The sequence below is a fragment of the Chenopodium album genome, chromosome 5, assembly GCF_948465745.1.
Source record: "Chenopodium album chromosome 5, dcCheAlbu1.1, whole genome shotgun sequence".
NCBI classification, from domain to species: domain Eukaryota; kingdom Viridiplantae; phylum Streptophyta; class Magnoliopsida; order Caryophyllales; family Amaranthaceae; genus Chenopodium; species Chenopodium album.
Genome location: NC_137838.1, coordinates 12,111,242 through 12,124,611, shown reverse-complemented (window position 1 = coordinate 12,124,611; position 13,370 = coordinate 12,111,242). Strand labels below are relative to the sequence as shown.

General features: G+C 31.0%; 1 protein-coding gene across 2 annotated transcripts in view; it reads right to left on the bottom strand.

Annotated features, from left to right (window-relative positions):
* Window positions 1–1,660: 1,660 nt before the first annotated feature.
* LOC145631916 (serine carboxypeptidase-like 16) overlaps window positions 1,661–13,370 on the bottom strand; it is a 30,339-nt gene continuing 18,629 nt past the window's right edge. Inside the window, exons 7-14 of one of the 2 annotated variants that reach the window (XM_081684146.1) lie at window positions 12,215–12,313; window positions 7,570–7,659; window positions 7,209–7,283; window positions 6,921–6,995; window positions 6,329–6,462; window positions 4,981–5,097; window positions 3,606–3,660; window positions 1,661–3,210 (exon numbers count right to left, since the gene is read on the bottom strand). In XM_081684146.1, the coding sequence (XP_081540272.1) occupies window positions 3,205–3,210; window positions 3,606–3,660; window positions 4,981–5,097; window positions 6,329–6,462; window positions 6,921–6,995; window positions 7,209–7,283; window positions 7,570–7,659; window positions 12,215–12,313 (651 nt within the window). In that variant the 3' untranslated portion in view covers window positions 1,661–3,204. The remainder of the gene's footprint in view (window positions 3,211–3,605; window positions 3,661–4,980; window positions 5,098–6,328; window positions 6,463–6,920; window positions 6,996–7,208; window positions 7,284–7,569; window positions 7,660–12,214; window positions 12,314–13,370) is intronic. The other variant, XM_081684145.1, reaches the window with a different exon arrangement.

Genomic DNA, 13,370 nt, shown 5'->3' with positions numbered 1-13,370 from the left:
CATTGCTTGATTTTTCAAAGATAATATCATCCATTTAAAATATGACATGTGTATAGTAGAAACTATTTTATATATCTATTTTTCTTCCAAGCCATAGTATGCTATAAATAACCACTGGAGTTTTGTGTAAATGCTAAATATATTAACTTGGTGTGGCAAAGTAAGCTACAAGGTATTGTAACTATTAAGAGATGTATATATGTGTAAATATATTCTGTTTGTACTTGTTTCCTTATTCCTCTTCTCTGTTGGAGTTAGTTTCCTTATTCCTCTCCTAGATTGTAGCCTAAAGGAATGCTTGTACTGTGTATATATTCATACAATCATTCAATGAGAAAGTTAAGGAAAATATTCTCCATATTCTTTCATGGTATCAGAGCCTTATATTCTTTCAGTAACTTACCATTGGATAAGCTCTTATTAGATTATTTATTTTTCATATAAAATAAACTTGCATTTCTAAATTTTTCATGTAATTATTTACATTGTTATATTTTCATAAACAAAATTCCCAATTCCCTTATCCATATAATATATCTGTACTAAAGTGGAGTTTTATAAAAAGGAATTCTCCATCCTAAACTCTAATTTTTTTTCCAGATTCATTAATTTGCCTAATAACTTCATCATAATGTATTTATCTATATACTATAGACCTATACTAAAGTGAAGGTTTTTTTTTTAGGGATGTTTCCTTCTTAAACTCTATGTATGTTTTTTTTTTCTCTATTGTAGATTAAGTAATTTGCCTAAAGTTCATCATTATAATTTATGTAACTATAGGAAAATCGCCATTTTTTTAACCCAGAACTAGTAGAGTACCCTGAAACTTGATAAAATTATCACTTAAGCCCAAATCTATGTTAATCGGACACAACTGAAATCGCGAAGTGTCCGCATTGACACAAACACGAAACACATGTTCGACATTTCATTGTGCACTCAGACACTTGCATTAATAATGGAGAGGAAAAAAGAGAAGAAACATGAAAGAAAAACATATCTTGTTTTAAGACCGAGAAGATAAAGAGAAGAAGACTACCATTTATTAGTGAATTTACTGACAAAAGAGTTAAAATAAAATAAAAAACAGGGGTGGACGTGATGAAAATTTTGAAAATTTTGAAACTTTTGTAATATATAATTTATTTATATAACTTTAAGTGACTTATTGACATGTTTTTTTTTTTTTTTTAAAAAGTGACGTATTGACATGTCCTCGTACTCGTGTAGTCTTGTCCAAATATTGGACATAGTACCTGTGTCCTATTATTTTGGAACTTGTCGGATCGGACACTTGGACATGTGTTCATGTCCAACACCCGTTCCCGAGTCCAATTCCCATTTTTTAAAAAATTATATAAAAAAAGTACGAAATTTATTAAAAGACAAGGTATCGTTAATCAAATTGGATCTTATAGGGCCCGGTCCCAATTCTCAGGAACTTGTCAATTTTGGTACTCATTTGGAGGAACATATTGCAGCAAGTTTCGGTTCTAGAAATTTAATAGGGTACCCTGTTATACTCACCTACCACTAGATATACAAACCTTTTTGCTACCTTTTTAAATATATTTTCTCACAAATTCGACCACTTATAAAAGGAATTTTTGAAAAAATTTTCAATGAAAAAATGTTTCATCATTGCTTTCATGAATCATACAAATGAAAAAATGTTTCATCATTGCTTTCATGAATCATACAAATAATGTGTCTTTACTTTACAATGCCTTTTAGGTATGGAGATAGATAATTGCACAAATCTATAAATTTCAAAAATTCAACAAACATCAATGTTGATAATCCTAATCACAGAGGGCTAAATGCAATCCATCTCAGCAACATTGCTAAACATTCTTGCGGCTTATATTCAGGGGCAATATGTCCTGCTCCCTACAAAATTAGCAATCTGACTAAGTATCAATGGTTCTAACTAAAAAGATATTTAACGAATTGTGATATCCGTCTAGTATTACTAAGGGCCTGTTCACATTTACTGAACTGAACTGAATTGAACTAAACTGATTGGAACTGAACTGATTGGAGCTGAACTGAACTGAACTAAGCTGAAATGAATATTTTATGAGAGAGGGAAATTAGGAGCTGAACTGAACTGAACTGATTGGAGCTGAACTGAACTGAACTGGACTGAAATTAAGTAAATGTGAACAGACCCTAAGTATAGCAATGAAAAATGTTATCTAATTATTTGATGAAAATATATTTAGTTCAGTAAAAACTAGTTGAGTTTAGTAAAGATATAATGGGTATAGTTAAAATAAGTTAAGTTTCAAAAAATGAAGTTTTAATACTCCAAGGAATTAATATAATATAGTATTCCGTAAATCAATAAAATAATTTATAATTAGTAAAAACTATTTAAGTTTAGCAAAATTAATTTGATTTAGGGTCAAATGAGAAGGATCTTATAATGAGAAGAATGAGAAGGAATCTCATTTGTTCAAATAATATGATCTAATGGCTCTATTTCATTAATAGCAAAATTGTAAATAATGAAAAATATAATTTCCCCCTTCCTTTCTCTCCTCCCATGTTCTTCTTCCTCTCTTTTCCTTGAGGTTCATCTCTCTATCCTCTACCCTAGGCCATTTTTTTCTCAAAGATAATTATCTATCCCCATTTCTCTGTATCTCTACCGAATTTCTCTTCCTCTCTCTCCTCCTAATTCATCTCTTTTCCTACCCTTTTTCTCTATAATTTCAAAAACATTTTTATGAATACAGTATAGGTATCATGGACATAGCAGGTTGTACAACAAGTAGTGAAAATCAAATATGCATAATATCTAAGCTAAATGTGCAATATTCCTATAAAAAATGTGCATATATTCAAATTGATATGTGCACGCATATTTGCAGACAAAATTGTGCAAATCCTCTAAACTAAAGTGCATGTTCTTCTAATTAAATGTGCATAATGTTAGATATTCTATAAATAAGGAAGGTATATGTCTATTTTAAACTCATGTCAATTAATTGATGATTTGCAGAATCCATCTTTGGTAAGTTACAATATAGAGTTGTTCTAGGCTAAGACATTGTGTTACATTGTGAACGCTAATCCTAGAATAATTGACGCTACGATGAGTTCGAGGTTGCAATTTGACAAATGAATTCACCAGGAAACGAAGCACAAAAATACTTATTATTGGTTTACAAGTTGCTCCTTGCGACAATTCCATTCTCATCTCTAAAATCAAAAGTTTAAACTTTGAATAAGTTTTATTAGGAGGATAGAGAGAGTTGCTGTGCAGATAGAAATTGAATGTAAAAAAAAAAAGTATGTTCATAAATCTTGAATTAAACGTGCATAAATTTTCCTGTAAATGTGCATATTTTATTTTTATGTTAAATGTGCATATATAATTATTGTGTTAAATGTGCATTTTGCGCATTTCCTTCTCATTTTTCTCATTCTAAGATCTTCTCATTTTAATTTCAAAAAGCATATTTAAGTTTGGCAAAAAAAAAAAAAAATTACAATAAAAATAATTTAAGTTTAGCAAATACTTCGTATAATTTAAGTTCATTACATATCAGTAAGTAAATAGGTATTTAAAGGATTAAATTGAGTAATGCTTGTACCTTGATTGTAGTAAATGTCAAATTGTAGTTGTCATTTGAATATTCTGTAACATATCTGTATCAAACAAGAAATTCTCAGACTATTTTATAATACATAATGACCAAAATACCCTTATTTCCTCACAATATCAAATTAAAACTAAAAATAATACACTCAAGCACCACCCACTACTAGCGACCAACACCACTGCCCACACCAATGACTGACCGCCATCATAGAAACAAACATTATAATTTTTCAATCATAATTATCATTATTAATTTATAAATATCATTAATATTTTAATTATGAAAATTTTACATCAGTCATTTGAAATATGACTACCATATTGTTTTCATCATTATAAAGTTTATAATTGATATAATTTTTTTCCAGATAATTAATTATTTTACTTAATTTTAGGTATAAAATTGTATTATCAACATTTTTTTAATTTATCAAATTTTTTATTAACATTTATGTAATTTTTATTCTTATTTTATAGTTTCTCAAAAAAAAATATTATATATTGGATTAAAATTTTCAATAAATATGTATGCATAGTAGATATAATAAGACTAATTGTGACCATTTTATAAGGTGAAAAAAATAAATCAATCATATTGTATACTATTAAAATAATATCGTAGTCATTTTTCAAACGACTACTGCAAAATCATCCTTTTAATTATGGTATTATTATATTAATTATTGTAGTTATAAATACTACATCTATTCATGAAAGTTCAACTCATTTTGCATTTGTGTGGCCTTCAATGAACAAATTTGGCCATGAATATCTTTAGCTATATATAAGTGAAAATTATAAAAAAAAATTGATACTTTAAAATTTAATAATAAGGGGAATCTAATAAGACCACTCATGCTAATTTATTTGTATTATATAAATCATAATATATGGTCAAAGTTATTTTATTTTTACCACATAAATAGTAAATGAATTGAACTTTTAGTAACGGAGGTAGTACATCAACAAAAATGTATTATTATTATTGTTATTATTATTATTATTATTATTATTATTATTATTATTATCATTATTTATTTATTTATTTATTTATTAGGTCGTTTTAGTTCTACTTCAGCTCAGTTATATCAACATATTCAATAAATTTTAGTCTAAAAGAACGTGGCTAAGTTTGTTAAATTTTTCTTATACTTCTACAAGAATATCAATTATGTTATAGATCTACTTAGATGGTAAATTATCTGCTTTTATTTCACTTAATAAGTTAAGGTTCAGTTCATAGAGAAGATCCCCAAACCTTGATGTATTTTACTTCCCCTCCCATTCAAAATAAATAAATAAATAAAAATTCAAAAGACAAATTTCAAATAATAAGCAGAGAAAGATTTTGTAGAAACTTAATTTACCCTCCAACTTGGCCATTGAAAAACCAAGGCCTCCAATAATCATCATTTGGGACGATATTTAGCTTTTTTATCCAAGCCAATGTTGACAAATATGGAGCCATCATATCATGGTCACCACTGTTAAACAAAGTCAATCGATAAGCATAGTCAATGTAACCAGGCGTGCAATTAATTGGATATCGTAAAAAACTACTCCGTACTGCACCAATATAAATATTAACATCTTTAATTATTACTTTAAATAGTAAATCTTTATAAAATACAAATTAAGATGATTTAAATAGGATCGCACATGATTTTATTTAATCATAGTTGTAAATTACAAATGATATTCAAAGTAAATTTTATACTATAAAAAGTCAAAATGTGACAGTTAAAAAGAACGGAGAGTGAAAACATGGCTGATTGAGGAAAATTCTGCCCTTTCCCCTTCTACTACCCTTCATCAGGCTGGACTGCCAACTTTTCTCCCAATAGCTGACAACCAAGTGCACATCAAAACTGGTGCTTCCTTCTCCTCCTCAACCCTTTCAGCTGGCATAGGGCGTGTTTGTAGAGATAGTAATGGGGTCTGGTGTGATGGTATGGCTATGCATTCTCCTATACTTCTACCGTGTGGGGGGAAACCCTTTATATTCTCTTACTTTGAGAAATGTCAAAGGGTTTGCAACTCGATTTCTATTATGAGATTGTGAGAGGGTTGTGCATGGAGTAACTTTGGCTGATGGAGTGTGGGATGAGCTGACCAATGTATATGATGAATGCAAGGAATTCCTCCACCAACTAAAAAGGCTATCATTAAAGCAAGGGAAGCGGGACCAAATGCATGAAGTTGATATAGTAGCACAAATGGCATAGTTTAGATGACAGAAGCTGGTGATTTCAACTGCCTTATGCAGGATTACACGTAAATGCATATATATTATGAATTTAGACTTGTACCATTTGGTGATCAATACTATTGGATGACCAAAGAGTATCATTGAGCATTCAGTGGTATAATGTATGCATGTAATGATACTATATATTCATTTAGTGGTACTAATTACGTGTTAGGAACTTGGAATAGTATCACTAAATACACAATGGTATTAGATAAGCTTTTAGTAGTACATTTAAAAATGGTCCCACTTATTTATTTTTCTCCTCCTTTCTCTCTCTTCCATGTACTTTTTAATATTTTTTATATTTATTATACATTTGCAAATACATAACAAAACTGCATTAGTACTTCCTCAGTAGTGTAGGTATATTTTTGAGATTATAATACAAAGTAATTGTTGTAACTAGCACGTTACTTAGATCATGGGTAAGCACAATTTGCATATAGAGAATATATATGAATTACCTGAAGATTAGTGCCCTGAGAGGCTTGGTGGTAAGATTTTGTTGACAACTTACGCTGTTATCAACATCATAATTGTACTTAAACACATCATCGCTGCGTCGACCGCGGCAGCGAAACCATTCACTAATTGTTCCCTAAACACAATCACTCTCAACATTAGACCGCACGCAAAACAGGGCAACATGATACAGTACATCAACTATCTAATCTAAGTACTAATCTTCGGAACGTTCGTTGATATATATGATCATCAAGAATAGAATGGAGTTTAATTGATGATTAATCTAAGGACCTGTTCTACTGAACTGAACTAAATTGAGAGAATAAAATTAGGAACTGAAATGAACTGAAAATAAGTTATATAGAATAGGCCCTAAATTGATACCTCTTTCATACCCTAATCGTGAATATTTGTACGTGCATGCATGGGACCTAAACTAGTATTACTAATATTGCGAAATTTTAACATGTTTAAGTGTAGAAAAAGGATTCAAAAAGAGGTAGGTGTAAAAAAATTTAAATTAGATCAAGTTTCTAAATACTAAAATTATACAAGACTTGGAGAAATCCTATTTATAAATCAATTACATACCTCTCGAACATGAAGAGCTGCTTGAACGTTAATGTTATTTGCCCACGTTCGAGACATGCGATTACGATAGTATACCTGCACCACCAAAAACACATACGCATACATATAGTACAAATAATTTATAAATTTGTTATCGATCACAAAAAATCTACTCTTTCTGTCTCTAACAGTTTTTCCATTTTAACAAAATTTGTCTCACAAACAAAGTCAAAATAAAAAATAAGGAAAAAAAAGTATAGCCCTTTCACTTTGAAATATTGTAAACGAAAGAGAGAAGTTCAGCAATACCCGACACCACTTATCCGGTGTTGATACATTGCATTTGGAATCCAGGGTAAATGTGGATTCTATTGCATCCATGCACTGCATAGGCAATCGCAGATCATAGACATTAGTACATGAGATAGCCCGGTATATAATTAAGTTTATCACACATGTATGGACTGACTATTTAAATTAGATTAACCTATTAAACTATATATTCCAAAATGATATTTTAGGGTTCATTTAATCAATTAATCTTTTAAGGGTCTAAAAATGATTACATACTAATTAATTTAGTACGTAACTAGAGCTAATCGTATCCAATCAATCTAGTGTAAAACATGTTATTTTTGTGTGCGTTTTGTTGAATGTAAAATATACTCACATTTGATGTAGCTTCAAGGTTCTCTTTGCATTGTGCATTACCTTCAGCAGCAATTGGCTCATAATCACCATGGCAACTTAATTTGGCCGACTAACAATTTTAATATACATGATGCATTAGTGAAATGATAATAATAAAGAACACAACAAATTATATAAAATAGAATTACATTAAAAATACCTCATTCAAAGAGATTATTGATGACAAGTATACATTTTCAAATAGAGAAATAAACAATAGTTAAAATTTCTCAAGTAATCCAATTCTTTCTTATGTGAACCTTGGTCTACCAATATTGCCGAGGCCAAAGTTGATTTACTTCTTACTAGCCCTAAATCTTAAGACTTTAAATAAAGAGGTATAATAATTATTAATAATATATATAATCCCCATTCTATCCTTACTACTAGACAAAGTACTATTTAGTTTGGTATTATCCTTCGAAGATTGTCTTGTACACTACTAGAAAAAGGACCATTTTCGACGGAACCGTTCCGACGGATACAGAAATCCGTCGGAAAATTCGTACTTTCCGACGGATTTTCAAAACCGTAGGAAATTTCCGAAGGATTTTTAATCCGTCGGAAAATATACCATTTACGACGTAAAACCCGTCGAAAATGGTATATTTTCCGACGAATTAAAAATTTGTCGTAAATTTCCGACCGAAATTAATTCCGTCGGAAATTTGAGACAGATTTTACAGCCTTTTCGACGGAATTAAGTAAAATAATAATAAAAAATAAAAAAACAAACCCTAATTAAAACTACAGTCCTCCCCTACCCATTTCATTTCACATTTCTCTCTCTCTCCTCCGCCTCTCTTCTCTCCTCTCTTCCTCTCATCTTTTCTATCTCTCTCCTGGATCTCCTCCTCCCTTCTCTTCTGACTCCTCTTCCCTCCTCTCCTGACTCCCCTTCCCTCCTCCTCTCCTCCTCCTCCTCTCCTCATCAACGCCTTCTCCTCCCCCTTCTCTTTCTATCTCACGGTCTTAATGGTTTTTAAGGTCAAATTCGACCATGAAAATACTAGATCTAGCGTTTTCATGGTCGAATTTGGCCTTATTAAACCAAGTTCGAGGGAATTTTGAAACTTTTTGATTTTTAAGATACGTTTTAATGTTTTTATTTTTGTTTTTGATTTTTTTTTTAATTTTTATTTTTGGATGGTTTTAGGTACGATGTTTGATTGTCGGTTCGGTGGTGGTGGTGGTCTTAAGTGTTGAGGGTTTTAGGTAGGTGGGTTGGAGTGTGGGTTCGGTCGAGTTGGGTGTTTAGGTGGGTAGATCTAGGTTAAGTGGGTATGGGTTTGGGTTCGGTGGTGGTGGTCTTCCGTGTTGACGGTCATTAGGTGGGTGGTTTGGGGGGTGATTCTGGGTTTGGGGAGGGTTCGATCGGGGTGGTCCTGGGTGTCAGGGTGTGGGGAGGGTTTCGGGTGGGTGGTCTGGGTTTGGGGAGGGTTTCATTCAGGGTTTGTGGGTGGTTCTGGGTTTGGGGAGGGTTTCGGTCAGGGTTTGTGGGTGGTTCTGGGTTTGGGGAGGGTTTCGGTCAGGGTTTGTGGGTGGTTCTGGGTTTGGGGAGGGTTTTGGTCAAGGTATGGGTAACGTGGTGGTGGTCTGTTGTGTTAGTTGCGGTGGTGATACGCCACAACGGTGGTGGTGCGGCGTTTTTTTTAAAAAAATACATTTCCGACGGAAATTCCGTAGGAAATTTTTTAGGGACTTTGAATCCGTCGGAAATTTATGACAGATTTTGCCGGTGCCGGAAATTGTGGTAACGACGGAAATTTCGTCGGAAAAGGTGGTTTTTCCTACCAAGGCATTTCCGACAACCATTTCCGACGGATTTCAAGGTGTTTTCGACGAAATTTTTCCGTCGAAAATGTTTTTTTTTTTTATTTTTTTAGTAGTGTTAGTTGTACATCTTCCATTCGTTTACTTGTAACACTTTTCTTTCCACATTTGCTAATTTATTATTTTTAATCACTTTTGAAATTATTCCGTAATCTATATACTATACTAAAAGACAAGCACCTCAATGTGAGACTGACAAATGTCTCATTATGATTCGCTGTCTTTTATTAATTTTTTTTATATAAATAAAATCCTATACATCTTATTCTAAATAAATACATAAATTATTATAGTAAAGTCTATTATAGTAAAATAATAGACATATGTAAATAATAAAAGTTACATAAGGATAAAAAAAAACTTGGTATAAAAAATATCAAAAAAACATATGATAGTGGTAATTCGTATGCATGTAAGGTATATAGTAAGAAATGTATAAAAAAAATATCTTACTATATATAAATAATTAAAGTTACATAAGGACAAAAAAATCTTAGTATAGAAAATATCAAAATACATATGTATGGTAATTCGTATTCTAGCAAAAAAGGAGAATGATTAAAGATGTAGGATCTCTTAAAACCTAAGGTAACATTCTAACAAAAAAATAAGGAATATCCTACGTATAATATTCTGTTACATATTTTGATCAAAAAAGGCAAACATAAAATATAATATGTATATTAAAATCAAATCATATACATTCAAATGATAAAATAAGATACAATATTATTTGTATTATTAACTATATAAATAAGAGTCATAATAGTCATATAAGTCGTAACAATTTTTATTTCAAAGTCATATTATCGAGGTTAATATATTTTTAATGGCGTTCACTATGATATCTGACCTCACCCCTCTTAAAGAATCACGGTGAATAAAAGTTCGAATTGTGAGGCTATGATACCAACCTGACTATTCCAATCCAAAAAAAATTAACTCACTTGAGTTAATTTTAGTTGATGAGAAGGTACACTATAGGTTCATAATTATTTTCGTCTTTTAGATATGTTTACTTTCGTAATATTATTGTTTACTTATAAATTATAGTGCAAAATTGATTTTGATATGATAATGTTTAAACGCAGGGATCTAAAATACAAGCAACTATCAAAGAATCACTCATTTGACGATTTGAAGGTCTTGTGAAAGAGGGCACTCCTCGTATTATCTCTAGCTTCAGAATGATTACTAATGCTGGCAAACATTTGGCTACTAGCCATGCCTGAAAAGTGAACTTCTATTATAGGACTATTGTTAGGGATTGTAAAGATGCACAACTTCCTCAATACGGATTTGATTTTGTGTCCTTCGACAAAATCCTTAAACAATAGGTCAATAAGGTGATTTTAGTAGGTACGGTTCATTATATCAATTTATTAACCATTTTTTATAAATTTTGTATTTTTTAAAATTGTCAACTAATATTTTTAGAAGTTATTATAGATGTTACTGGAGAGCTTACCGGCATGGACAATCTTATCAATATTTCAAAAAACGATACCCCAAATCACAAATTGACAATTGAGCTAGAAGACTTGCATTAAGGAATTCATCAACTCGAATTAGCCTATTTACTTCACATTATTATTGATTTTTGTCATTAAACATATAAGACTAAAACCTACCACTAGGGAAAATTGAAAATAAATTAGAAATGAGAATAACGTAAAATTTTATTTTATATTTGACGGGAATGTAAAATATTATTTGCATTGTCAATTCTTAATCCTTTGGTTATTACTGTGAGTCTATATTTGTGTGTGTATATATATATATTTGTGTTTATGTTCATTGTCATTCCCAAGGTAATGCAAATGGGGTATCATGCGAGGTCTAAAAATAAAAATTTTATTGAAAAAAAAAATATGATGAGTAGCATGTACTAGGGTTGGCTAGCTACTCGAGTGAACATATTCTAAAATTTATATAAATCATACTAATGTTGAACATATTTGTTTTTTCATATTACCCCCGCTTCTTTTACTTGCAAATTGTACAAGGGAGTATTATTTATGGGATAGAAAAAATTTCTTAGTTATAGCTAATAAAAAAATAGAGTTAGGTTCAAATTTTTTTTTTTTTTTTTTTTTTTTTTTTGCAAGTAAAACCTACATAAAGTCTTTATTCATAGGAAAAAAATATTTTATTATGATGTTTATTATTAGTTTGACTCTTCCACTGGATTGAAACCCACAATTTGGTAAAATTAAAAATAAATTAGAAATGATAATAACTTAAAATTTTATTTTATTTTTTACGGGAACGTAAAATATTACTACAATGATGAATGTTTGTATATACGGGGACGTAGTATTTACATTGTCATTTTCTAATTTATCTCTTGATCATTATTATGAGTCTTTATTTGTGTGTATATACAATGATGAACATTTAATTTGTTAATATTAGTGAGTCCATAGTCCATAGTAATCATTAAGTAAAATTATAAATTAATATGTTGATTTATAAACCGTGCATCGCACGGGCACTATGCTAGTTGTCAAAACTAAAATGTATACTTCATATAAATTTAATCGTATAAAAGTATAAATTAAGACGAATGTAGTAAGATCCCACAAGAATATATATTTCCTTAAATTAGTGAAATTTAGTCAAAGTAAAGTATCTGAATACTGCATAAGTCAAATTGTTTGAGTAATTAAAAACGGTGGAAATAAGTATTTGTTGACATGTTATCATTGCATTGTACAAACGGCAACCTAAAAATCTGTTTCAAATAGTGACACAAACATGCTGATAATTAAGTGCATACTAATACTACTAACCTCATAAAGCTCGTCTGATAGTATAGATATACGGTGAGCATATTCGATTGCATACTTTGAAAGGTAGTTATCCATCACCGGATTCCCAATAATATATCCCTGGAATAAAATGTTATGAAAGGAGATATCATTACAAATTAAATTTATATACAATTAAGGGTCTGTTCTCATAAGTTTATTCTCAGTTCAGTTCAGCTTTTAATTTCCTTCTCTTATAAAATATTCATTTTAGTTCAGTTCAGTTCAATAAATGAGAACAGGCCCTAAAAAAGCCAAAATGGCCTAATGCTTCTAGTGTGTACGTAGTATTGATTAATTTCTTCCTAATTACTCCTTTTATCCCTGATTGACTGTAAAAATGTAATTTTTCCAAACAACACATATACGTGTCCCTACATTAATAAAAGAAAAGAGAGTTAAACCTTACATAAGCCTAAGGGGCTAATCTTATTATCATAGTATGATTTTGCTATATGGAGCCTCCCAAACATTTGGGACCGTAAATGACATAAATACACAAAAGCTTATTCATATTAGTAGTTCGGTATTGTTAGTGTGTGGGGCCCACGAGTAAGCATTACTCACTACCATGGTATGGGTAATACTACCCAATACCACATTTTTTTTTCTTTTCCCTTTCCTCTTCATTTTCTTCCTTCCTTAGACCTTTTTCCCCACCTCCATGGATAGCTCCCATTGCCAGCCAAACCTCCGCCCACCACACTTTCACCTCCGACAGCAAGAAGCCCACCCCACCAGCTACTCCCTTGGTCGAAATCCAAAAACACGCAACTACCTCCATTAAAAATCACCGGAAACCACACAAAAAAAACATAACCCAAAAACGAGAGACACAAACTTATGGCTCTAGCCATTAAAAACGGTGAGTTCTATCGCTGAGTTCGGTCGAAATTGACGCCGGTAATTTTTGTCGGTGCTCAGTTATTATTAATTTTTATACTGTTATTATTGGTTTGTGTACTGTTATTCTTGGTTTTTATACTATTATTCTTAATTTATATACTGTTATTGAGAGGAGAGAGACTGCATTTTTACCACATAGGTAAGTAATACGTGAAATTACATTTTTGCCCCTGCTATGGGCCCAACGAGCCCATACCTGATAGTGGTCTATCACTACTCGAGGCCCACTATA